We start from the raw sequence: 26,121 nt of genomic DNA, 5'->3' as shown, positions 1-26,121 counted from the left end.
TGTGTTTTTTTTAAGGAATCTGAGGTCTTTTAATTGTCTGACTATTTGTTACAACATTATGTATTGTGACAAACGCTTTCCGTTTGAAAGACGGAGGACCCCAACAAATGTTCAATGGATAGTGGATGCGGACGACCAAAAAGAGCTTTACGACGACTTGGGTATTATTGGAGAAATATCACCCTCCCTCCCTAGCCCCTCCACGAAAACATTTTCAATAGGGTCCTCCAGCAGAATGAAAGAACCTGTAAAATATGGGATGATACAAAATCAGGATTCGGCATTCGGTACTCCATCTAGTGGAAGTACGTATGTCGATGTTAAGTTAAAACGAGCTTTGAATCGTAAACAGAGAAAGCGATCTCACTCGTTTGCAAAACCAATCCAGAGTCTTTTTGGAACAAAATCGATTAAAATGGATAGTGATTGTAATGATAAAATTGGTTCTCAATTTATGGGTAAAAAAATAAATTTTCTCTAAATTATGTTCAATTTTTTTTGCAATATTGAATTTTATTTTATTACAGAAACCTGTCATACTAGAAAATTACCTGATGAGGTTTTGTTAAAAATATTTGGATTTTGTAATTCGGAAACTAGGTCTATATGCAGTCAAGTATCATGGAGATGGTATAACATTGTGTAAGAATAAAATCTTTATTTATTTAGGCATTTAACACTATTATTATTTTTTTATTTATTCTTGATGTGGAAAGGTCAACTTTATGACCTAAACATACAGTAACACCTGTTACCCTAACCCATTTTTAAGTTGCCCTTGGCAGTTTTGAATATTATAGATTATAATTACTTAACCCTACTGATTAAATATTGGCTAAGCAGAAGTTTATACTGATTAAAGCACCTTAGTCAAGGGGATCAAACCCAGGATTTTGTATAGTGAAGCCTAGTGTTCTGCCCACTACACCACAGTTAACACTACTAGTAATTTGCATATAAAATTATTATAAAAGTTATTAAAAAATAATAAAAATATTAAAATACAAGTAAAGTTATTTAAATTTGATTATAAATAGGAATGATGAAAGTTTATGGCAGCAAGTAACTTTAGCAAAACAAACAACGGACATCGAACAAATACAAAAGTTATTGAGAAGGGGGGTTAAGGTGATATGTCTTAACTGTGCTATCATCACTCAAAAAGTAAAACAACCGGAACATTCTAACTCTTGGTATGATGACAGTGGGATCTTTAATTCAAGGTGATATGGTTAAATTTTTTGCTTTAGTTTTTATCCTTTTTAGTTTTTTTATACATTTTATTCTTAATATAAAAGGTTGGCATTGCAGCTTAAACATAGGGTAACATTTGTTAACTTGACCCAGTCCCAAGTTAACTTCGGCAGTTTTAAATATGGTTAATCATATTGCTTAATAATTTTCCTGTCAATTGGTTTCTGGCTTTCTGGAAGTTTGCACCATTTTGTGCCCTGGTTAAGGTTTCTATGATTTGGAAACAATAAGGATCAAACCACTGATCTCGTGTAGATAATCCAAATGCTCTGCTGCTTAATGTAGTGTAAATACTTGCCTATTAAATTTTTTGGGGTTGTTTTTTTACATTTTCTTGTTTTGTACAGCCCAAGACATGATCCATTTTCCAGAGCCTACCACTACTCTGTTCATTCACTTGATCTAACAAATGCAAATATAAGTCCCAATGTTCTATGCCTCATTCTAATGCGATGTAATCGATTGAAAAACTTAAGCCTTGAAGGCCTGACCATAAGCCATAATGTATTAGGGTAAGCAAGTAAAATATGATTTTTTAAGGTATAATGCATGACACCAACAAATATGTATTAAACAAAACTAACTGATCTGTTAAAAAAATTGCATGAAAATTCTACAGAGTCTAATTAAAACTCCATTAAAAAAATTATGATATTTTTTGATTTAGATGCCTGTCTAGTTGTTCTGAACTTGAAAGGGTGAACTTGTGTTTATGTCATGAAATGACAATGCTTGGCCTTGTGCAAATGATTGGGTCATGTCAGAAAATTTTGGAACTTAATATTGCATGGACTAATTTGTGTCATTCTAACCCAGTGCAGGTAAAATTTAGAAATATTTTTTTTTTACATTTATTTATCCTTGATGTGGGAAGGTTGACTTCATGACCTAAACTTAAATAAACATCAGTTATCCCAACCCAGTCTTATGAGAGCAGTGGGGATTGAACTAAGGACTTTATATAGTGAAGCCAAGTGTTCTCACTAGTGACAACACTATTCAGCCGGTTTTATATAAAATTTATTAACTTTGAGGATAAATTTATCTTACATTTAATGCTAACTTTAAATATAGAGTAAATAAACCTTAAAAAAATTTTACTCAGCAATTTTTTAAGTTTTTGCATAAAAATAAAACCCTTTCGGCAATATAACCCTGAAATTTTCTGTTTTTAGATTATTAACAGCCTTCCTGCTTGTCTATCCCGAATCAACATCTCAGGTTTTCGAGAAACACTTCACGACGATCACATTGCAAATCTTGTTCGTAGATGCAGGCTCTTAACAGAAGTCGATGTTAGCGATTCGAGTTTAATCACAGAAGCAAGTGTACAACATCTTATAACTGGACTCCATAAAAATTTAAGGGCTGTTAACTTAAGTCGATGTTATTCTGTCGGATTAAATTCATTTCTGTAAGTATTGTTTTGAAAGTTAAGTTACTGTTCTGAGCCTATGCACTGTAATAGTGTCAAGAAATGTTTTTAAGTGTTTTATTTAAAACTATATAAATATTTTTGTAGGCGATTTTCTCGCTTGCCGCAGCTTCGATTTCTTGATGTTTTTGGGGTGATGGACGACCATTCAATTGCTACATTGGCAGCAGCATTACCCCGAGTACGGGTTTGCTTGCGACCCTTCAGTGCAATTGCCCGGCCGGCCCCAAGTGCTTTATATGGAACAAAACGGCGCACAATTTGGGGGTACCATGTTGTGTAAAAAAAATATTGAAAAATGTAATTTTGGTAAAATTAATTATGCCATAATCTTAAAATAATTTATTAACATAACATTTACTTAGTGATTTACTGTTCGCTATAGTTGTTTGTATTAGTAGTAGGAGTATTTATTTTTAGTTTTTTACTACTGTGTTTTCGTAAGTTTGTTTTTATAATGGTTTAATTACTGTGCCTTATATGGTTTTAAAACTGTGTCTATTTGTGTTTTACAATTTTCATGTTTTAATTTTTTCTATTTCAAGTTTCTTCGTATGTTTTTTTACAGTTTTTACAGATTATTTTTTTAAAGATTTTTAAATTATTTTTATTTACAAATTTTAATTTTTCATTTTAAAAATAGAAATTTATTTTATAATGTTTTTTAATTGAATTTTTAATAAAAACGTTCTTATAATGCATGGTGGGCTCTATACAATTAACTACCTTTTAATAATATAATATAGAAAATTAAGAACTTTCTAAAAAAAACTTAGGCTACTGTTTCATATGAGACAGTATATTATACAAGGTAGGTATACAGTTATAAAGCTAAACGTTTATTACGGGAGCAATTTCGATACCTATCTATATTAGTCAACTGTTTGTGTCAAAATATGCGTGGTATAGTTTCGCAAGTTTGTTTTTATGGTGAGTTCCTTATAATATACCTTAAGTGATATTACCAACCATTTGATAAAAGGACTATTAGCCATTTACACTATACAGAAATGAATACGACAGAAATGAATACTTGTTTTTTTACATGGCAAGCTAATCAACCGTTTTGTTATATCATATGGGGCAGTATTGGATTCGTTATTATATTGTTAATGTTCATAATATGCGGTGTCTGTATTGCTAAGCGACGTGTCGAGAAAAAACTTACAGGTGCTCTTGTGTTTGCAAAATATCATCAACTTGAAAAGATAGAAGTCTACAAGAGCGAAATAAAAACAGTCACAAAGTTAGAAGCGACTGAAAACCAGACAAAAGTAGTCGAAGAAACTGATCTTAGTCAAAATACGCAAAAAGAGGAAAATGTATTGCAAGAAGAAAAAGAAGACTTAGCGCATGAAGAAGCTACAGAAAAAGAAACGCCACCGAATAAGAATTCCGTGAAAATTCCTATCCGCACCGTTACGCCTATAGTACCAAAAGATGCCCACAAAAACCTAGAAACTCTTTCCGATGAAATCAAGGCAAAAAATACTGAAGAAAGAAAAGATTTGAAACCTGAAATTATACCAGAAACAGTTGATAGCCCTTCAGAAGACGACTTGTACGCCAAAGTTTCAGATACACAGGACTTGTATTCTAAGGTTATCGTCACAGACAATTCAAAAATAAGTGTAAAAGGAGGTGGCGAGCAAAACTACATGGACAGCAGACCAGAAGAAGCTTATGCCACATTACAGATTAGAAAAAAATCCAAAAAAGACCACAGCAAGCTTCGTAGGGCCACCTCTCACTACAAAACAAGAAAGAGTGAAAGTTATGACGTGTTGCACAAAAGCAGGCCTGCAAGCAGCGAGGTACTGGAGGAAATTGATGGCATTTATGACCATTTGTTGTTTAATTTAGCAACAGAGTTGCCACAAGGAAAGGCGTTACCACCCCCTCCCCCCGCCCCCATTTAGGTCTATACCAAAATGCAAAACATAAACAACTAATATTTTCGTAAAATGACTCAATTTTTATTTGTATTTACTATTTACTGTCTAATGGATTTTGAGTAGCGTAAATAATTGATTTGCAAACACCTGTAGGCTCTATACGTCTACTTATTGTTATTTAATAGTTATCTATTGTCGTTAACTTTTCCTGCATAGCATGAACTTTTGACTTGTTTTTTTATCAACCTGTTTTTATTTATTGTATATAGATTGCGTGTTTTTTTAACTGAATTGCCGAAAATAAAAACTATTGAAATAAGGATGTAGACAAACCAATATTATACTGGCATGCGTGAGATTTTCAACATAACGGAAGCTTTTTAAAACGGATTGTAAAATAGTTATGTAGTCCGTCTGATAAGTCAGTTACAATAAGCATACAAAAAAATGGAAGAATATAAGCCAAAATGGTATATAACTTTTTTAGTAATAATTCTTACAGCTTTCCTTTTACTTGAGTGGGAAAAAGGGACGATACGCAATAGGATTGGTATTTTGTGGAACGACTTCAATTTTACCATTAAAAATGAGCGTTTTAGTATTACTACTAATACTAAGACACCAGCAAAGTTAAATGTCAGCCTAGTAAGTAAAATCCTAGACTAAAATCTATTGGAGATATTGGTTTATATTTTCTATATAAGACTAAGCTGTCCAAAGGTGGGCACCAAATCGTTAATGCGTTAAACGTTAAATAACGAAGTTAATTTTTTTGTTAAAATTTAACTTTAAGTTAATTTTTAAAATCGTTATCGGACCTGTTAACTATCGTTAAATTGTGCTTCCGTTAAATTAAGCCCGTTAACTCAATATTTTACAAGTAAATCCATGGTAATATAAGGAATATATATGTTTAAAATCGCCGTTTATCGGGTTTAATCGTCGCAATTTTTAAACGATGTAAGTAATTACTATCCGGCCACTGTTATTTGGGCATTAGGCCTATGCCAGTTTTAAAAACTTTTTCTAAACCATTTTCGTCTAGTTAAAACATCGATTAAGAAAAAAATTATTTTTTTAAATTTTTTTTTAAAAAAAGTTAATTTCTTTGTTTGTTTTAATTAAATTTTAACGTTAACGTTTAACGATAACTTCCGTTACACTTGGTTTAATTTCCTGAAAAAACGTTAGCGAAGTTACTGTCATGTGTAACGAATAACCATTTAACGAAATTGCTTTTTCGTTTAACTGTGCCCACCTATAGCTGTATCTATACAAGTAGGCCCTATAAGTTTACCAATCAATTACAACTTGTGTACATTTTTAGATTGTTTTGCTGGGTGTAAAGAAATGCGGAACAGTTGCTCTTCGGACGATGTTAAGATATCACCCAGACGTAATTTATATTGAACCCACAATCCACTCATGTGTAAATATCGCTGGGGTGTCTGCCTTTGTTAGGCAATTAGTTTTGTTTGTATATTGTTGGTTATTGGTTAATGGTTGCTTTAACTTGTGTTAATTTATAGGATTTAAATTTACAGATTTGACATTGAAGTTAACAATGTTAAAGTTGACAACAAAACATATTTTCTGCCAGACAACCATTGCTTGTACATAAACGACGGCATTCGTAACATAAAATCTACTTTTTTAAATGTCAAGTTTTTGTTGGCATTAAGAGACCCAGTTGCTCGTACATACACAAACTATTGGAATATGGCAAAACACAATCAGGTAAACACAGGACTTTTACATCGACAAACTAAGATGTAGATTTATTTTTACTTCTGTTAACAGGGTCTTATTGCTGGATCATATAAATATATGGTCGATGCTGCGTTGGAAAAGATACAAAAAGCAAAGAAAGAGAAAAACGCTACCGCATTTTCTAATTACTTGTACGAAATTAATTATACCGAAAACAACATCAGCTTTATGTCACGGGGTCTCTACAAAGAAAATCTGAATACATTTAAAGACGATCTTGATCCAAAGGAACTATTGATAGTATTAACAAAAGATATCATAAACAAACCTGGATTAATAATGAAAAATGTCCAAGAATTTTTTGGTCTTAGCCCAGTTATGGGAAGAAACACATTTCGTCGGAATAAGGACACTGGATTTTACTGCGTTTATTTAAATGATGAAATGTTATGTTTACCTGAGAACAAAAGTGACACACAAGGTACTCCCAAACCGCTTAATACCACTGTACAAAAACTGGAACAATTTTTTAAACCCTACAACGAAGATCTATTTGACTACTTAGGTTATAGATTAAACTGGTAAATCTTTACTGAAAAAAATAAACTCTAAATTATCATTAAAATGGAATTTGTTTTTTTTCTGCACTTTTTACAATATTTTCAATGAAACATACATGATTTTAGTACGAATAAATTTTAAACTTTATTAAAAATGCTAAAATAAATTAAAAGTCTAAAAACAAAAAGAAAGTACCTGAAAAAAAAACTAAAAAAACATAAGGCAGTGTAAAAAGTAACGTTTTTAGAATAATTTAAAATTCTTCCAACCAATCTAAATCGATATCCTCTAAAACCGAATTTAAATTAACAGTTTCGAGATTAAAATTTGAGGTAATATCATCAAGAAATGCTGCAGTACAGTCAATATTAGATTCGGAAAAAGAAATCTGGTTAGACATTGAAGTAGTGTCAAAATTATATTCTTCATTAGTTTTTTCAGTGAATTCAACATCGCTAACATTAGGCAATTCTAAAAGTATAACATAAAATTAATAAATATTCGAACCAAGTGATTTTACGATAATAGTAACATTACTAAGATAATTAACAAGTTAACTATTTAAGGACACTTACCAGCAGTTTCGTGGTCTTGTAGTGCATCAAATAAATCATTGCATACTGCTTCACTCGATCTACTGTACTTTAAAACATCTGGAGAAGGTTCAGAATGACCAGGCACAACACAAACGCCTGTGATATCTTCTGATATCATATTAGGCGGAATGAGGTTGACTGCTTGATATACTTGCTGTGCTTTAAGATTTCTGCTAGGTTTTTTAACCCAGAAGCCTTTGTACTTATGCAAAAGTTTTTTCTGCCATTTTTGGACTGATTTTAAATGTGATGCAACATCGTGGCCAGTTTCACTGGTTTCCGATACAATTGAAGGAGAAAATAAAGAGCGAAGAGGTGTTATTGCTTGTTGTTTTTCAACATTTTTCAATATAGTAGGTTGCGACTCTGATGTATTAGGTTTCTTGTTTTGTATAGGTTTATTTATTCTTTTCCGTTTCGTGAATGTTGGTTTAACAACAGGCGATAAAACAGGAGGTTGGGCGAATAAACTTGATAATGGGTTAGTTGATGTTGATTTTTCAATGTCACTTTTGTGCTTTAGAGACAAGCCATTTTTCGGTACTGCCGTATTTAGAGAATTGCTGTTCGAACATGTAGTGCAATCCTCTGACGAAGATCTAGGAGGGGTACAGAATAAATTTCTTATCGGGGTACATTGTTTTTTCAACTCTTTAGAATGTTGTCTTTCATGTAGCTTTGCAGTTGGGGTGCTTGAAAAAAGTCCATTCAATGGAATAAGGAGGTTGTTGTTGGTTACAGTGTTATGCGATTCAGTTGCTTTAGGTGCTTTTGCAAACAAGTTACTTAACGTTGCATTTCTTGGATTTAAACTATTAGATTCCTGTTAAAATTAAATAAATTAAAAAAAAGGTTATGATTTAGGTTAGGTAAGATTAAAAATGATACTTACCTTTTCAAAAGAAGAATCATTCTCATCTGTTGTTTGATCTACACTAGAAAGCCTAACTTTAACAACATTTTCACAGTTGTTGTTTAAAACTTCATGGGTGACATTATTAACACAATTTTTATTTGCAACAGCTGCATTATTTAAAAGTTTATGGTGTTGAACAAAGGACAGCAGCCATTTTCTTGAGGCTTTGAACTTTTCGATGCCCAAACGAGATGCAATTTCGATCGCTTTTCTTTTGACCAAGCGCAGAGAGGCATGTTGGGATAATGTCGGAGATAATAATGATTGGCAGCTTTCCAAGATGATTTGTTCAATCCGTGTAAGTATTTCTGTTTACAAAAACATAAGAGAAAAAATGGATTAATAAATGACCAGTAGAAAGAAGCATCAATTAATATAAATTTACAATTTAAAAATCACAAAAATAAAAACGCAAGCGTAAAAGTAGAAATTGTTTGCTTGTTTTAGCAATAATAGCATTTAAACAACAGCAATCCAAGTTACAAATATAGGTATCTATTAATCTCTTTAAACAATACCATATGACACTATACCAATTGATTTTTAGATTAACAGGATTTGAATAGATATAAAAAAATGAAAATTTTAGTGATCACACTTAAGTTACCATTTTTACGCAATCTAACTTCAGATATATGTTTCTTTACATTAACCTTAACGTTATCTCGAACGCTAGAAGGGTTAACGTTCATATGTGTACGTTTAACTGCGCGCTTAACTGAAATAACTCGACTACTGTCAGATTTATAAGCGCGTTTCTTAGGGGTACGACGTCTGCTTTTTAGGCTAAGTTTAGTTGCCGAAAAACTGGTAATGGGTGCTCTGGACATATCCAATCACAACCCAATTAACATAAACAACGCAACAAGCTTTAAAATTTTGCGCCTTGACAGTACTTTCCTAATATTTTCAAGCTATAACTTTAGGCTACGTATCTTTGAAAAAAATCGACACTTCGCCCTTTCAGAAAATTCGAGTTTGAGGTTGAAAGGCTGATTTGAGACTAAAACTGTCAACAGGTTTATAGGTGGCGCAAATTACATTTATTAATTTTCTTAAAAAGTTATGTATTTAATAAATAAAATTCATTTAATTAATTTTTTTTGACAAATAAAAAAATTAATTTGTTAAATGAGAAAATGGTTCATAAAATATCGGTTTTACTGCAAAAAAGGGGATAATTCAGTTTCTCCTAGTCATGCATGATCCATACTGTTCCTTTTTTACAATCCTCATAACTTAAAAAGGATATTTAGTTGTGTTAATGATTCATGTAAACGAAACTTACTTTGCTATTTTTTTATAAAGGTTGCCTAAGTAATTAAAATATTAGGAAACTTAATAGATAGTCGTGTTTTGTATGTAAACATATTGTCATCGCCATGTTCGTTACGATTAAAACTCTACAACACGAGATTTTCAAAATTGAGGTCGATACTTCAGACACGGTAAGAAATGAAATAGAACTCGATACTTTATATAGTTTTTATGATTTTATGAATTAAATTGTAAAAAATATAGATTTTAACTATTGTTTGTTGATTTTTAAGGTAAAAGAGTTAAAGGGAAAAATTGAAAAAGAAAAGGGTGAGGGCTTTACAGCATCTTGCCAAAAACTAATTTATGCAGGTACCTGTAATACATATTATTACTATAAGTAAAGCATTAAGAATATATAAAACCAAATGATTTTATACATAATTTATGATTGTTAAGAATTGAAGTAAAAATCTGTTATCTGTTTAAGGTAAAATTCTCGAAGATGATTTGTTGGTGTCGCATTACAAAATCGAAGAATCTAAATTTATTGTTGCTATGGTAACAAAGGTAACTTTTTTTTTTTTATATTTTACTAAAATCAGTTGCATGCCTATTTAAATTTGTTTTATTTGTAGCCAAAAGCAGCACCAGTAGAACCAGAAAAAAAGCCAGAAGAGAGTCCGGAGAGTTCTGCTCCCGCAACAACCACAACTCAACAACCAACAACACCATCTGCACCACCACAACCAACCACTGAAAAGTTGGTCAAAACTATTATTTAAACTATTGGAAATATTGGTTAGCCAAAATCACATAAATCTTATACATATTAGTCAAAACTAATTCTGTTTTTTAAATTCTATTATTATTTTAAAAGGTTTATTAAAACAAAAGTTAAATTTTAGTGTGGCACAACCTCCTTCTACTAATGATCCTCCAGATGCAAATGTAGTCCAGTCTGAAGCAGCATTAAGTAAGTTTAAATGGTTAGAAAGGCTAGTAATTGTTTGTGTATGGCATTAAATTATAATTAAAAATCTTCAGTACTTGGAGCTGATTATGAAAATCTTGTGACCCAAATTATGAGCATGGGATTCGGTAGAAGTGAAGTCCAAGCAGCTCTTAGCGCTAGTTTTAATAATCCTGACCGAGCTGTTGAGTATTTGACTACAGGAATGCCAGACACTATTCCACAGCGTACTGCAGCACCTACTCAACAACCAGGTAGAATAAAATTAAATAAAGTTCTGGTATTTAAATATTAGTTACCATTAAAACATAAGATCTTTATTGCTAACCAAACATTTAAAAGCACTAAAAACTGTTCCTATTTTTATTTTTGTCTCTATTTAAGCTGACGCCTCCCCAGCTCCTGCAGCTGCCCCTGCAAATCCAGCTCCTGTTGAAGGTTCGTTATTTTTAACCAACTAATATCCTAAAATAACTTTAGTATCAACCATTTCTTATCAAGTATTATAAAATGTTGTATGTATTTTAGGACAAGACCCACTAGCTTCCCTGAGAAATTACCCTGCTATTAGACAAATGGCAAGAGAAGTTCGAAACAATTCAAGCCTTCTAATTCCTTATATGCAGGAAATAGGCCAAACACATCCCCAATTATTAAGAGTAAGAGTTTTAAAATAGGACATTTTTTTAAGGTTATATTTAAAATGATATTGTAAACCATAAAGTATATATTTTACATCAATTTTATGAATTAAAATTAAGGAATTATAAGAAGAAGTAAGCAAATTTACATGTTTTCTATATGTTTGGTAAATTGGATAAAAAATTGTATATATATAGTGTAGTACAAAGTAAGATTAGACTAAAAATCAAACTAAAAAATTATTACAAACAAAATCCAAAAAGTATTTTTTTCTTATGTTCTCAGTATATCAATGAACACCAAGAAGAATTCATCGCATTCATCAACAATTTTGAAGATGACGAAGAAGGGAGCGACGCAGCTGCACCTCCCCAACAACAACAACAAGGGGGTGATGCCCCTCATCCTGAGAGACATGTGATACAGGTCACCCCACAGGAGCAAAGTGACATAGAACAAGTAAGTACAAGTTTTTGATTTGTTTCAAAGTTGCTCAGCAGGTTTTGGGAGTAATTTTCTAACTTTGTAAACATTGATTTTTGTAATTAAATTTACTGGACTATTAGAAGGATTAAAAGAGAAATTTATGTCATTTTTTGTTTTTACTTTTTTTTTTGTATATAAATTCATCCTCGATGTGGGAAAGTTGAATGCGCGACTTAAACATAGAGTAATATCAGTTACTCCGACCCAGTCTCGAGTTGCCTGTGGCAGTATGGAATATTATAGATTATAATTGCCCGATAATGATACTGCTGATTAAGTGCTGGCTCAGCAGGAGTTCATACCGTTTATAGCGCCTTACTCAAGGGTGCTACAGCATGAGATCAGTGGGGATTGATCCACGATCTCATGTGTGGTGTAGCAAGTGTTCTTACCACTACACCACGCTGCCGGGATACTACACCACGCTGCCGGGATACTTAAAGCTAACTTTATAATATTCAACATAGTAACTTTGGGCTGAAGTATTTTAAATACTAATCAACTATTTTTTAGCTTAAAGTTTTGGGATTTCCAGAAGCAATGGCTGTCCAGGCATATATGGCCTGCCAGAAGAATGTCGAGGCAGCTGCGAATTTTTTGTTTAACAATCCTGACCTGGGAGAATAAACTAGCTTCCGTGCATGAAAGCCAACAACAAACAACTACATTATATATACTCTACTTTTAGCTTGATTAAAGTTCATTATCTTTGTTGTTTTGCTGGGCATATATACATGAACTTACTATGCTGGGCCTTAACAAACATTTAACATGAAAAGTGTTTTACTTCGAAATTAATTAAACTTAGAAAAACTTGTTCAAGTTTTGTTAAAAAAAACATTTCTTCTACATGATAATATTAAATCTACACATGATGTATTTTGTTATAAAATACCATACTGTGTTGAATATATGGGTATACATATTTCCTTATTTGGTCTAACTAAAAATTTCTATGGTTAATTGTTCATTGTTTGTTTAAAAACTTAAATTCATTCTAATTTTTGTGGTGTTCTATTTTTATAAACATGCAGAGGGTGCAGTGTCTTGATGAGTTGTTAATTTACTATTTTAAAAGTAATAGATCGAAATGAATGAATACATGTACTATTGTAGTATTTATATTACAACATTTTACATTAGTTTATAAATGAGATGCTAAGGTAAAGATAATGGTGACAAAAGTTTTTAGGTGATACTTTTATCACATAATTTGTTGGAGCAGTTGTGCAACACTTTTTGCCTTCTTTTCTAGAATTTCTCTCTCAGAGGACAGTAATTTCTTTTCCGATTCTAATTCTTCCTATAGGAAAAATTAGAAGTACGATTATATCAAATAAATTTAACACATACTTATTTAAAAAAATGTGAATGGTTATACCCATGCTTTTCTAAGTTTCATGCGCTCTGAATCATTTTCATTTAATCTTTCTTTCCACCAGGCTTCATTTTGAGTATGGTGCCGGGCTATAAGTTGGTCTACTTCGGCTTTCGCTCCAGCTACGTACCTTAATTTAATTAAACACTTTGTTTTATAAACTAAATTTATCCTAAAAGTCTGGTTTTAAAATTATTAAATGTAAAGTTTATTGGAAACACTGAAACAAGATCGCCTGAGATCACCTGATGACATTTTCTCGCTCGTTCTCAAAATTTTGTCGTGCTGAAGCTAGTTCAATTTGCGCAGCCTTGTTAAGGCTAACTTGAATCTCCCAAGCGTGTGTTTCTGATTGTTCTGACTTAATTACTTGGTCACTTAATGGAAGCTTCACCTGAAAGATTTAGAGTTAAATATAACAAGAAAAATGATATTCCTTACTGCCGAAACATTACCTTTTCTGAAAAACAAGCCTTGCATAAAAGGTATATTTCCGTTTGATAATTAGATTTTATTTACATGTTGTTAACCAACTGTACATTGTTTATTTTTAAATTCAAATTATAAAATTGCAAGTTTACTATAGCTTTTGCCTAAGACGTTATCGTTATTTTACTAAACCTACATTGTTAAAAAGCGCGGAGTCTTTCATTTCTTCCGAGTTATGAGTTAGTTTGTAGCACACGTTTGGTTTTTTGGTAGGTCGCCAACATGTTGGTGAATTTTTCTGCCATAAACGATTAATTTACAAAATTAAAACGTCATTTTTAAATTCTATTTTTAATTTGTTACGTTCGCTAGCAGAACATAGGGCAATTAATGTATTGCAAAAACTGATGACTTACATCTTTGCAAAAATCGTTCAAGAAATGCTCCATTACTGGTTTGCGTTCAGACGGGTTGATAAGACGCAGTACATGTACAAAATCCATGTTTACATACCCAGAAGGGCTTATGCCTCCAAAGACATACATATTGCTATGTAATATAAACGCACAATGTCCGTGTAAGTTACCTGGTGGTGCACAAAGCCCCGCGATAACTGGTTGTTTCCATTTATTCGTTTCTGAAATATTTAAAAAGTGTTTTAAAGGGATATAACGATAAAAAAACAACTGCCCTTGCATAATACCGCCTACCTATGCGAAGTTTAAAGATTTCGTTGTTTCCAATTTTGTTGTTGTTATCTCTTGAACCTCCTAGCACATAAATATCTTTGTCGTGATGTGCTACAAAACTATGCCCTGCTCTAGGTGATGGTGAGAGTCCCTTGGTTTGTGGTTGTGACCATCGCAATTCAGCTATTTAAATGCAAAAGTGTGTTAGTTTTTTATTTAGGTGGCAATTTTGCGCTATTTCTACTATGATTTAAATATTTGTTAGATATTTAGTAAATACTATTTTGCGAGTAAAAAAGCCCCCCGTCCTTGATTTTGCTACTTAACATACATGTATCAAAGCAGTGCAGGTCGTTATAGAATTCATCTTCCATACCAGTTCCTCCAAAAACGTAAATTTTTCCGTTCAATACCTCGCAACCGTGGTCGCATCTTGGCTGGGGTAAAATTCCCCCACATCTGATAGGAATCCAATTGTTGGTACCTAGTTTAAATGTAACATAAATAAGTTACTATATTTATTCTGTGGATTAGGCCATTAATTTTAAAAGGGCTGTGACCTGTAAATAAAGTAGTAAATGTTCTGGTGGCTTACTTAAATCTAACATAAACATGTCATTTGTTGCATTTCCATTTACAATTCCGCCAAACGCATAAATTTTTTCGCCAGAACAAGCAACGGAAAATCCTACAGCCTGAGGTGCTGGTCCAGTCACTGTTAACTCAACCCATCTAAGTGCATCTTTAAAAAATTAATTATAACAAATCTAAACTTGGTAATAAATCAAGTAAATGCTTTAACTTACCTGTTGCGAACTTATAAACTCCAGGTATGCAAATGTCGCTAACCAATGATTGTTTTCCACCAAATAAGTACAAGTCACTTCCCCAAAAACTAAAGTACAAATAATATCTTAAAAATACAAATAGGTTTTATGATTGTTTTGTGCTTACCATGTAGCGTGCGTATCCCTTGCCACTGGAACAATACCTTCTATTTTTATTTGGTCCCATTTAAATTGACAATCTTCAACTATAAAGTTATACATGATTACTTTTTTTAGGTAATCAAATTACGTTTAATACATTTAAGAATTCAAATGTTACCTGAGATTTTGTAGATGTCATTGTAAAATTTTGGCTGCGTCTGTGAAAGTATAAAATATTATGTTTTAACTTAAAGTTAAAAACGCTTTTCAAGCTTTTACTTACATCTGAGACAAGTAGACAAGACCCTCCAAAAACGTAAGCGTTTTCGCCCAGAACAGACACTGAATGACCTATCCTATAAATATAAATTTATTCCATTAAATTTTTTTTACTTATAGTCATTTTAATATGCTATATACGATTTAATACTACCTGGATATTGGTACATTTCCACACGCGGGCAATTTACTCCATGCGCAACATACGACGGCCATCTTAAAATAGTTTTGTTGAAGAATTAATTGTGTTTCGTAAACGACATTCGCGAAAGTGGCCTCTTACTCTTAAAGTATTATCTGAAAGTGCCTCGAAGATTTCTTAAAGTCTTAATCAGTGTGTCCTTTGTTTCTTGTTTTAGCCATTATTTTTTAAAATCTAGGCTTTGATAAACACGTGTTTAAATTTGATTAATTTTGTATACACCTAAAATTTCGCATGCTGACGTTATGGTAAAGTCATATGTTTTAAACTAAGTTATAAATTGGCTATGGTTGAATCATGGCATATGTTATACTAAAGCTTATTCATAATTAGGCCAAGCATGTAAAACGATAATTTCTAAATCTAATAATCAAATATTTAATTTTCATTTACTACTTGCAATATACTTCAATTATTTACTTACATTGTTGTAATTTATGATTTGATTATAGATAAATATAGGATTTTAACATCATTTTATTTAACGGAAAATACGAATACAAAACAATATGTTACTACGACTAAAAAACAAAATTTGTCATAATTTAAATTTTTCACCGAACCACCGTCCAAATTTGTATCGAATTTGCTATGTAACTTACTTATATCTTACGTTTATTATTGCACGTATTATAAGACAACGACTATCACAAAAAACACAAATGTGTCAAGAAAAAAATATAACGCCAAAAAGCGTCGGAACTAAATAATTTTTCGTTCTAAAATATTATTTACAAAAAAAAAATAAAATACAAAAGATTTAATTAGTTAAAATTACGTGACTAAACAGTTTGCTAATTAGTAGAGAAATGTTTTCGTTGATTTACTTTTGAACAAAAGCCAATTGTTATTTTTTTGTTCCAATCCGGTAATTTGAATAAATATTTTAATTGCATAGAGAGAAAAAAGTTTAGATATTGATCGCAACCATATGCGCGTTCGAGCTCATTAGAATTGCAACAATAATACCAAAGAGACCAATTGCACTCCCGAAAATTTCGATTATCAACACCTAGAGGGTAAAAAAACGTAAACAAAGACGTCAAAAAAACAAAAACAAGTTGTTGTTCGTTATCGATAATGATGAATCATTATAGGTTTAAGTGGAAAAAATAAACTTATTTGACCAAATGAATCGATATTTTCTGAGATAATAATCTCTTGTTATGTCAAAAAGTTAATTTGTTAAATCATATGCAACAACATACTAGAAAAATTACTTAATGCCATTTAATTAAACGTTGATGCCACCGACCTTACATGACATTGTACATTAAATATTATTTATCTAAATATTTAGCATAATTTATAAATGAAGTTTTTAAAAAATATTATTATTTTTTGCCAATGTTGTATCTTTATAGGCGCTAGGACATTTGCTACACAAACTATAAATAATGTGGAATATTAAACTTACTTTAACGAACAATGTGTTGTTTGCAGCATCAGCAAGTGCTGCTCCACTACCCACTAAACCCACACAAACCCCACATGCCAAGTTTGATAAACCTGTCACCAACCCAGCCCCAAAGACGGCGTAACCTATCAAAATATAACAAGTACATCAATAAAAGGTGAGTTACAGTAAAAGTTAAGTTTATAATAAAACTAAATGTTGTACAGCATGTATAGGAATGTATAAGTTATTCTGCCAAACAATAGCTTATTTAAACTAATATAACTGGGTTAACATTACAAAGATCAATTGTGGTTAGTGGTATATTGCCAGCATGTCATTAACAAACGTGTTTATTTTGTATACTAAGTTGTTTTTACCTGAAAAGTAATTCTTTCTCATTGTGAGATCATTTAAGTCATCTGGGTTATAAGAAAGAAGGTTGTTGGACATAACAATGGCAAGAATGATTCCGTAAATGGCTACTGCCTCGCAGAAAATGATACTAACCTACATTTAAACCAATTGTTATGTTATATAATAAGACAACAGTTAAAAAAACTAACAAGTAGGGAGAACTATAAAAATATATATTTTACTAATTTACCAAGTTTTTTGAGTAAATTCTTGGCACAATTACACCAGCTCCCATGATGGTTGAACCAGTTGTGTAAATACCCCTACGAAAAAAAATATTTTGTTTATTTTGTCATTAGCAAAACACACAGTCCCTAAAATAACACATATTTGCTATTAAGTTTGACTAACTAATGTCCTATTCATTAAAGTAGTGGTTTTTATGTATTTAAATGTTTCTTCCAAGTTTCTTTTACCATAAAGCATTGCAAAAATATATATAAACAAAAGTCACTTACCAAGCTGCTCCAACTACAGAAAATCCCATAGCTAGTCCAATACCAATACACGAGAAAGCATAAGGAGATATTGATAGCAAAAGCCCTCCCACATCAAACCTAAAACCTTGGTTAGTTAAAAGGAGATAAAGCCCTGTAAAATATAAACAAATTTTAAAATTACAGCATGCCATTTAAATATTGAATACAGTTTTTTATAAAGAACTTACCCAATGCTACAAAGATGAATAGAAAAATGGAGTAAACTGCTCCAAACAACGTCTTGTTATAGGCCATTCTGGCGTATTTTTTATCCACAAAGTTATGCCAAAAAACAATAAAGTTATTAAATCAAGACCTAATCCACCTAGAAAAGCAATTACAATAGTTTAAGAAAACATTTTATGAAAGGCATTACTTATTTTTTTACCCAGAATATTAAATTATTGCATATTAATATATATAGCTCTAATTAAATTAAATTTTATTATTAAATTTAACGAATAGGTTGATAAATTATAAAAAAAAGTAAGTTACAAAGTTATAAATGGTATAATTTATACAGAATTAGTTAAAAGATGAATACATGTTAAATTCTACACTAAACAGAACATAAATTTAAAAAAAAATCATATAATATAGTTTAACCAGCATTAAGTTTATAGCAATATACATTTTTTAAAAGTGTTTATGAATGTTGTGAACTGATATCGGGACATGGTGTTAAGTAATGGTGTAAAAAACTTTTATTTAGACAATACCAAAGCAGCATTTTAAATTAGTTTTTAGTTTTAATATATAAATAATATAAATATGAAAATGCAATTTGATAGCTAATAAATATTTAAGATGTCGAAGTTTACAAAAATCAATCATTTAGCAAACAAATACTTAAAAATGCTCTTAAGATTGTAAGTCGCATAAAGTAACGGAAGTACCATAATAAAATAAACAATTTTTTACTAACAGCCTCAAAAATTATAATAAATCACCCAAAACTTAGCATTTAAAATATACAGTGACAACTATAAAAAAAACCTAGTAGGCGAAAAAAATTAGCTACAATGCTACAAAAAAATCAAAAGTTAGTAAAGTTGGTGGATATATAATACCAATATGATTAAGAATGAAATTAAAGTTTTTAATAAAAATTAAGAGTAAAAAGTTAACACACTAGACTGATTTCCACGTAGTAAGACCATAGGCGGTAGATCTTTAGTCAACTCTTCCAGCCAGGACATGTACAACGCAGCAGAACATGTTCCCTTACGAGCCATAGGTAGTGTCATCATAATAAGTGCTGCATCTTTTGAGTGTTTTTTTAACAACTCGTGAAGCCGTATTTGGCGGTTGATTTTATCCTTGTGCGTCCTCCATTCGCTGTCTGTAATCTTCCAAGGCTCTTCTTTAACTTTTTCTGCAAGATCCTCTGGACTTAAACCTTCGTCAAAAAATCGATGTTGGTTGACAATGCTTTCATATTCAGCTACGGAGTCTTTTTTTGGTTTGTTACTCATATCACCAATCACAATGACATCTTCAAAGCTAATACGAAACTTGGATAAAAGTTGAGCCATTGTTCTTTTGTCTTGGTCAATCCTTTCCTTCTTGCCTCCAGTGAAAATTCTCATTCTACAACCAGCCCATTGTTGTTTAGTTGAAAGCAAGTAAGGTATGAGAATTGTTAAACCACCGTCGTCAAACAACCACCAAACGTCGATCGTTTTGCCTTTTGCTTGGTTAGATTGAAATTGTGTTGAAGCCTTAAGCGTAGCAGCGTTGACGTTTGTTAAACTACCTTTTGGTCCTGATGATGCAATATGTACAAGTCTTGTACTACTATCCTTTACTTCTGGTTGGCTTAGAGCCTCAGCAGAATCAGAATTTAAAGGAGTATCTTTTTGCATTATACTGGAATCGGATTTACTTAATCCAATTTTACTTCCACTTTCTTTGAGGTAGTGTGATACATCCAGTCCTTCCTTCATTCGTAATATACAAACACCATGGTTCATATCAAATGCATTGTGTATAATATTAATATAATCAATCAGTTCTTCTCCACTTGTAGATTGCCAATTACACTTAAATCCCATTAACAGTGTGTTCGGTTTGAGTTTACCAAGTCCAGAGAGCTGCATTAAAGTCATAACACCTTCAGTATGAGAGGGCGAAATTACAGATGAGTAAAATGCTTTCAGATGTTGATTACGAAGCCATTTTTGTTGATATTCGTTGTCTTTGATGTGGCTACGAAATGGGTATTTTCCTTGCACACTTTTAACATTACCACACACCATTAGGGACACATTCTTAGTAATTTGTGAAGCGAAATGTATAAGAGCAGGTCTATGGGCAGGTACGCCAGTCAAAACCATCAACTGGGGTCTAAAATTTTTAACATGATCATCAACTGAACTTAACTTCAAAGTATGGTTAAGAGCTTGAGTGTAAGTATAGGCTTGAGTAGAAGAGCCCCAATTGACATCTGGCTTCTTGTAATCCACATACTTATACAATGCAATAATGATAACTATAGTAATAAGTGCTGCCCACCACTGAATGATAAACATAATAACACAACAAATTACAGATCCAACTAGTGATAGCCACATGTTGTAATATTTAAAAGCTGGTCGCCAGCCTGGTGATTTGGACAATGATGCAGAAAAACAAGAGTAGTTGATTAAAGTGTATGAGGCAAGAAAGAAATTGGAGATAATGGGTGCTATTGCGTTAAGTTCACCTATCAGTACAAAAGCAAGGGCAATAATAAATGCCAATAAGTAACCTCTCTGTGGTTCATCAGACTTCGGATGGCCTTTTCCAAAAAATCCAATCAAGGGAAAGATTTTATCACGGCAGACTGCTTGAAAAATTTTAGGTGCACTGACCAAGCTGGCTAATGCGGAAGACAAAGTGGCAGCAAAAACACCGGCAACAATGATAGGCCAAAACCAACTGATCTTTTGCATAGCTTGAAAATCATTTAACAAGCCTCGAGAATAACATTGTGTCATTGCTTCAGCGGAGTCGATACAATCGCCACCTGCTGAAGTGTAATCCCACCCAAACTGACATGCAGCACTTGTACAGTTCAAGGAAGAAGTATTGGCAACTCCAATAAAGTCAGATACGAAACCAGATGCTACAGTCACTTCAACACAACCTAACATTACAGCTATAATTGCATACACAATGCTAGTAATAAGAATAGCAAGAAGCGTGCCTTTTGGTATAGCAGTTTGTGCATCTTTTAAATCGCCAGAGATATTACAACCTGCTAATATTCCAGTTGCAGCTGGAAAAAAGATAGAAAACAACGAGAAAAAGTCTTCGTTATTCCGAAAATGCGGACCAAAGTTCTCAGCAGCAATCGAAGCTTGGTAGTTAAAAAAACCATCAGCCTGTTTCTGCTCATTTGCTGGTATAAAAGTGCCAATAACAAAGTTCACAATGGAGATAAGAAGAATAAATAACAACACAATTTGCATTTTGGCTTCCCAGGCCATTCCAAGTTGAGTTATACCAAGCAGTAATAAAACAGTAATAGCTCCAACTATTCTAGTGTCATGTAATGCGTTTCCAGTTATCGTAGCACCATTATCTTCCATTAATCGAACCACAGTTTCCGAAAATCCTACAACATACATAGCTACAGCAACTGCATTAGCAAGTGAAAATATTAAACCGATTGCGCCACCAAATTCGGGACCTAGGCTTCTAGATATTAGGTAATAAGCACCCCCACCCCGGACTTGACCATTTGTACATATGGCAGACATTGATAGGGTGGTTATAACTGTAACAACAGCAGATAAAGCAATAATTAATAAACTAAATCCTATGCCAGCTTGACCTACAACCCACGAGAGCCGCAGAAACAACATTACTCCCCAAATGTTTAACACACATCTCACTAAAACACCTTTTATCCAACCAAACTTTATTGGAGTGGCTGTTGGGTAAGGTTCGCCAGATGGGGGATCAATGTCTGTTTGACTTCCAGTGGCTGGTTCATCGTCAATTATATCATCTTTAGCTTCATGAAGTTGATCTAAAGTCGGTCTAGCAGCTTTTCCAGTGACAGAGGCAGTGTTACGATAATAAGCAACCATTGGAATCGCTTCTTGAGTATTATGACCAAAGGTTCGTTGGTAGTAAGTTTTTGTGTGAGAGTCAAAGTTATCACTGTTTATGGTGTCGTGTGTTGGTGAATTTGGCATTGAAGGAGCATCTTTTGGAGGTTCTACAAATTCCACATGAAATCGACCTTTCTTTTCATTTTGCTCAACTTCTTCAGATGGCTTTATTTCTTCATTTTCGGTAGTAATTTCATCTTGAGGTTCATGTTTCGGAGACTTTGACATCATTATAAATCCTTCGTTTTTTAAATTGGTATTACTACTGTTGACTTTAGCATTGTCTCCTTTTTCATGGTTAACCAGCTCACTTGTTTCTTCAGTTCCATTATTTGTCTGAGCTTCAAGTTCCACAAGATTGGTGTTACTGTCACCCTCCACTCTCTGTACATCAAATCTTGAAGAGGACATTATGGCAGTGATATAAACAAAAGTTCTAGGTAGTTTTTATAAATACATTTTGTTGGGTTGTGTATATCTGTGATTAGACACCTGAACAAAAGTTAAAATACATTAAAATATTTTTATTTATGTTAAAATAAAGCAATGCAAACTAAAAACTAACTAACAGACTGACTGTTCAACAGTTCAAGAAACGGTTTATAAAACCATCTTGAATACAAATTTAGCGTTTAGTTTTTAACTGAAAACAGACAAGACCGACTGAAGTATTTATATACACTGGAACGATTTTTTTTCTGTTTTTTCATAAAATTGTTTTTAAAAACACAAACTTTTTCAAAAGTTTCCATTCACAACTTCAATAATAGAACAGCGAAAAGCTTCTATATCTCCCGAGGCTATTAAAAGGGAAAATAATAAATCGAAACGTTGTGAATTTAATATCACATGATTTTTCTCGCAATAACCGTCATGTGAATTTTATCCTCATTTTTTTAACAAAAGGTAATAATCCAAAGCTTTTTTATTTACGATAAACAACTTTGTTTAGTTAAAAGTTTTAGTTATGTTGAATTTTATTAAACCTTTTTTTTTAATAAACATATTTTCTTAAAATAAAACATATACAATAAAAAAGTAACTTTTGTATTTATAATAAACAGCTTAAAACCTATTTGTTTATTAGTAAAACACAATAAAATAATATAATAACATTAAAAACAAATTTTTAGTTTTATTAAATATACATTTATATAAATAATTAAAAGATTTATTAATTAATAACAAAAATCAGGATACCACAAAATTTCGTAACCTTTAACCTGCAACAACAGTGCATGTTCCTTTTTAGAAATATTGGACCGGATTTGTTTAGCCTAAAAGTAAGAGATACCTTAATTATTAATTTATACACATTTTATATCCATTTTTTAATTAAAATTTAGGTTACTTGTAAAACTATTCATTTAAACTTGGTTATCTCTTGTTTTAAATATGTATCCATTTGTTTTTGCTGCTTAAATTTAAAAATTGCGTCAAACACTTATTTCATTCTTTTAATATTAGTAAAGATTAAGAAATTAATTTCCGGTTATGCATTTTATAATAAAAATTTTAATAAAAAATATATCTTATTAGAAATGCCGCGACAAATCACAGAAATAAAAGATTTTCTTTTAACGGCCAGGCGACCAGATGCCAAATCAGTTAAAATTAAGAAGAACAGGGAAAACACCAAATTTAAGGTAAAATATGGTAATTAATAAAATTAAAGTTAATTACATGTTTGAAATTTTTTTGCTATGTATTTATTGTGTTAGTGAGATGTTATTCTAGTATTAATAACCTGTGCATTTTCTGACTTATTAAACCATAAGTTTATTTTGACCCCTTAAAAGAACCAATAGGAATCGAACCCGGGACGTTATGTTCATTGTCTAACTATTATGCTAAAGCTTACAAGGGTGAAAATAAATTAGGGTGCAATGAAATAAACTTTACATAGTGTTTAATGGCCCTTAAGTTTGGTGTAGTGGTAAGAACACTTGCTACACCACACATGAGGTCGTGGGTTTAATCCCCACTGATCTCATGCTGTAGCGCCCTTGAGTAAGGCGCTATAACAGTATGAACTCCTGCTGAGCCAGCACTAATAAGCAGTAAAAATTATCGGCAATTATAATCTATAATATCCCAAACTGCCACAGCCAACTCGAGACTGGGTCAGAGTAACCGATGTTACTCTATGTTTAAGTCGCACATTCGACTTTCCCACATCGAGGATAAAGATATATACAAAAAAAAAGTGTATTATGCTAACATCGGATGTAGTGGTAGTCAAACCCAGGACCTCTTGTAGTAAAGGCTAGTGTTTTAACAAGCACTACCCCTTATTCATACACTGTTTGTCATATTTGCTTAACCTACACCCCTTTTAATCATACATTTGACATGCACTCGAAATTTACTGTTAATTACTCTTTTAACTAAGGTCCGATGCAGCCGATATCTATACACTTTGGTGATTCAAGATAAAGACAAAGCAGAGAAACTACGACAGTCTCTTCCCCCTGGCCTCAGTGTTAAGGAGTTGAAGTAGAATGTCGTATAAATAAAAGAATTCTTATTCTTACATTGTGTGTGTTATGAGTATTTTACATAAGATATTTTTGAGTTATATGTCAAGCTTAGTGAATAAAGTAGTAGCCTATTGTAAAAAGCCTTAAAATAATACCTTTTTCTGTATATATCCATATTTTCAATGTGGAAAGGTCGAATGCGCCACCTAAACGTAGAGTAACATCAGTTACTCCAACCCAGTCTCCGTTGTTTTTAGCAGTTTGGGATATTATAGATTATAGTTGCCCGATAATTACGTTGCTGATTAAGTGCTGGCTCAGCAGAAGTTCATACCGTTTATAGCGCCTGACTCAAGGCGTGAGATCACTGGGGATCGAACCAAGGACCTCATGTAGTTAAAGGAAATAATCCGACTACTACACCATGCTGCCGGTTCAATAAAGTTATAAAATTTTTTTAGTTTTGTAACTTGCAGTTTAGCAAACTTACGTTGCGTTACACAAAACGTCTTTACTTAAAAACAACAGTTAAAATTTTTACGCCAATAACTTGACCAACGGTTGCTAACAAAATTTTATCAATCCTATACAATAATGAAGGATTGCTGCTTAATAATTTATTTCATAAACTAAAATTTTTTTTATTGTACCTGCACTTTATATAAAAGTTATTTTCTTTATCTATATTGCGTTAAGTGCACTTAATCGTCGAAAGAAAATTGAGCAGTTTAGATTAAGTTACTTTTTCATTTGTAAAAGGTTTTATTTTACCAAAGTCTGTTGTAGAAATTCGTAATAGAGTTAAGGCGTTTCTATAGCAGTACCAGAGACTAGTCGTTAAAAAAATCTTGGTTTGTTTATCGGTAGAAATTCGCTAAAATGTTTTGAAACTAAACAACTGTGTTTAGAATATAGAATTAACTTCATTTACAAAAAAACAATTCAAGTTAATAAGTATTCTATTAGGTTGTATTTTATGGAGTGTTTTGCTTTTAGTAGCAATTCCTTGTAATATTGATTTTTAAGTTTTTTATTCGGTTGTTTTTGCCATTTTTTTAAATTTGTGGTTTGGTGAATTAAACAAAGCTCTTTTATATATATCTTTTCTTTGAAGTGGGAAGGTCGAATGGGCGCCCTAAACATAGAGTAACATCAGTTACACCGACCCAGTCTCAAGTTGCTTGTGGCAGTTTGGGATATTATACAGATTATAATTGCCCGATAATTATGCTGCTAATTAAGTGCTGGCTTAGCAGAAGTTTATGCCGTTAATAGCGCTTTACTCAAGGGGGCTACAGCATTAGAGCAGTGGGTATTGAACCAACGACCTCATGTGGTGTAAGAAGTGTTCGTACCACTACACCACGACTTTGTGTAAAGCAATTTTTATTAGCCAAAAAGTTGTAAACCATAGTTCTTATAATTAATTTGCCATGTTAGAATTAAAAAAGGGTAATTTAAAAGCTTGTATATTTCGATTTTCATTCAGTTTTCTACCATAACCGAAAGTAACCTTATTTAGAAAGCACTGTCAATGATTTTTCTACTCGTGACGTAGTATGGACTTTGTACTCGTATGGTGCGCGCGTAGTAACTTTCGAGGGCATTGCAAAACATG

General features: G+C 32.2%; 9 protein-coding genes across 9 annotated transcripts; 5 read left to right on the top strand and 4 right to left on the bottom strand.

Annotated features, from left to right (window-relative positions):
- Positions 1-22: 22 nt before the first annotated feature.
- On the top strand, positions 23-3,180 carry LOC145746476 (S-phase kinase-associated protein 2-like). The gene is made up of 7 exons (XM_082564769.1): positions 23-458; positions 528-642; positions 1,038-1,223; positions 1,602-1,766; positions 1,922-2,075; positions 2,430-2,668; positions 2,777-3,180. The coding sequence occupies exons 1-7, from the start codon at positions 59-61 to the stop codon at positions 2,970-2,972; spliced, it is 1,455 nt and encodes a 484-aa protein (XP_082420895.1). The 5' UTR covers positions 23-58; the 3' UTR covers positions 2,973-3,180.
- Positions 3,181-3,688: 508 nt separating this feature from the next.
- LOC145745739 (uncharacterized) lies at positions 3,689-4,896 on the top strand. Its single transcript, XM_082563892.1, has one exon. The coding sequence runs from the start codon at positions 3,700-3,702 to the stop codon at positions 4,606-4,608; it is 909 nt and encodes a 302-aa protein (XP_082420018.1). The 5' UTR covers positions 3,689-3,699; the 3' UTR covers positions 4,609-4,896.
- A 135-nt stretch (positions 4,897-5,031) lies between these two features.
- LOC145745952 (heparan sulfate glucosamine 3-O-sulfotransferase 1-like) lies at positions 5,032-6,879 on the top strand. Its single transcript, XM_082564132.1, has 4 exons — positions 5,032-5,229; positions 5,912-6,045; positions 6,129-6,321; positions 6,385-6,879. Exons 1-4 carry the CDS (start codon positions 5,032-5,034, stop codon positions 6,877-6,879), a joined length of 1,020 nt encoding a protein of 339 aa, XP_082420258.1.
- Positions 6,880-6,980: 101 nt separating this feature from the next.
- On the bottom strand, positions 6,981-9,333 carry LOC145745346 (uncharacterized). The gene is made up of 4 exons (XM_082563395.1): positions 8,975-9,333; positions 8,344-8,675; positions 7,431-8,274; positions 6,981-7,326 (listed from the first exon to the last, which is right to left on the bottom strand). The coding sequence occupies exons 1-4, from the start codon at positions 9,195-9,197 to the stop codon at positions 7,109-7,111; spliced, it is 1,617 nt and encodes a 538-aa protein (XP_082419521.1). The 5' UTR covers positions 9,198-9,333; the 3' UTR covers positions 6,981-7,108.
- A 322-nt stretch (positions 9,334-9,655) lies between these two features.
- Positions 9,656-12,828, top strand: LOC145744969 (lysine-specific demethylase RAD23B-like). Its single transcript, XM_082562949.1, has 10 exons — positions 9,656-9,815; positions 9,918-9,996; positions 10,115-10,194; positions 10,263-10,387; positions 10,533-10,600; positions 10,672-10,851; positions 10,982-11,035; positions 11,126-11,256; positions 11,525-11,698; positions 12,239-12,828. The coding sequence occupies exons 1-10, from the start codon at positions 9,750-9,752 to the stop codon at positions 12,350-12,352; spliced, it is 1,071 nt and encodes a 356-aa protein (XP_082419075.1). The 5' UTR covers positions 9,656-9,749; the 3' UTR covers positions 12,353-12,828.
- On the bottom strand, positions 12,645-15,654 carry LOC145744968 (RING finger protein B-like). The gene is made up of 13 exons (XM_082562948.1): positions 15,584-15,654; positions 15,434-15,506; positions 15,329-15,368; positions 15,176-15,254; positions 15,028-15,116; positions 14,817-14,963; positions 14,553-14,705; positions 14,243-14,404; positions 13,949-14,169; positions 13,729-13,830; positions 13,349-13,497; positions 13,107-13,233; positions 12,645-13,028 (listed from the first exon to the last, which is right to left on the bottom strand). The coding sequence occupies exons 1-13, from the start codon at positions 15,643-15,645 to the stop codon at positions 12,930-12,932; spliced, it is 1,503 nt and encodes a 500-aa protein (XP_082419074.1). The 5' UTR covers positions 15,646-15,654; the 3' UTR covers positions 12,645-12,929.
- A 436-nt stretch (positions 15,655-16,090) lies between these two features.
- On the bottom strand, positions 16,091-18,250 carry LOC145744571 (uncharacterized). Its single transcript, XM_082562448.1, has 6 exons — positions 18,112-18,250; positions 17,903-18,035; positions 17,635-17,707; positions 17,408-17,537; positions 17,049-17,173; positions 16,091-16,643 (listed from the first exon to the last, which is right to left on the bottom strand). Exons 1-6 carry the CDS (start codon positions 18,176-18,178, stop codon positions 16,542-16,544), a joined length of 630 nt encoding a protein of 209 aa, XP_082418574.1. The 5' UTR covers positions 18,179-18,250; the 3' UTR covers positions 16,091-16,541.
- A 782-nt stretch (positions 18,251-19,032) lies between these two features.
- On the bottom strand, positions 19,033-22,534 carry LOC145744569 (solute carrier family 12 member 2-like). The gene has a single exon (XM_082562446.1). It carries the CDS (start codon positions 22,432-22,434, stop codon positions 19,033-19,035), a length of 3,402 nt encoding a protein of 1,133 aa, XP_082418572.1. The 5' UTR covers positions 22,435-22,534.
- Positions 22,535-23,252: 718 nt separating this feature from the next.
- Positions 23,253-24,556, top strand: LOC145744574 (large ribosomal subunit protein eL38). Its single transcript, XM_082562450.1, has 3 exons — positions 23,253-23,306; positions 23,563-23,669; positions 24,416-24,556. Exons 2-3 carry the CDS (start codon positions 23,565-23,567, stop codon positions 24,521-24,523), a joined length of 213 nt encoding a protein of 70 aa, XP_082418576.1. The 5' UTR covers positions 23,253-23,306; positions 23,563-23,564; the 3' UTR covers positions 24,524-24,556.
- Positions 24,557-26,121: the final 1,565 nt, after the last annotated feature.

Source organism: Corella eumyota, chromosome 3 (assembly GCF_963082875.1).
Source record: "Corella eumyota chromosome 3, kaCorEumy4.1, whole genome shotgun sequence".
Lineage (NCBI taxonomy): Eukaryota > Metazoa > Chordata > Ascidiacea > Phlebobranchia > Corellidae > Corella > Corella eumyota.
This window is presented reverse-complemented; position numbering and strand designations above follow the sequence as displayed.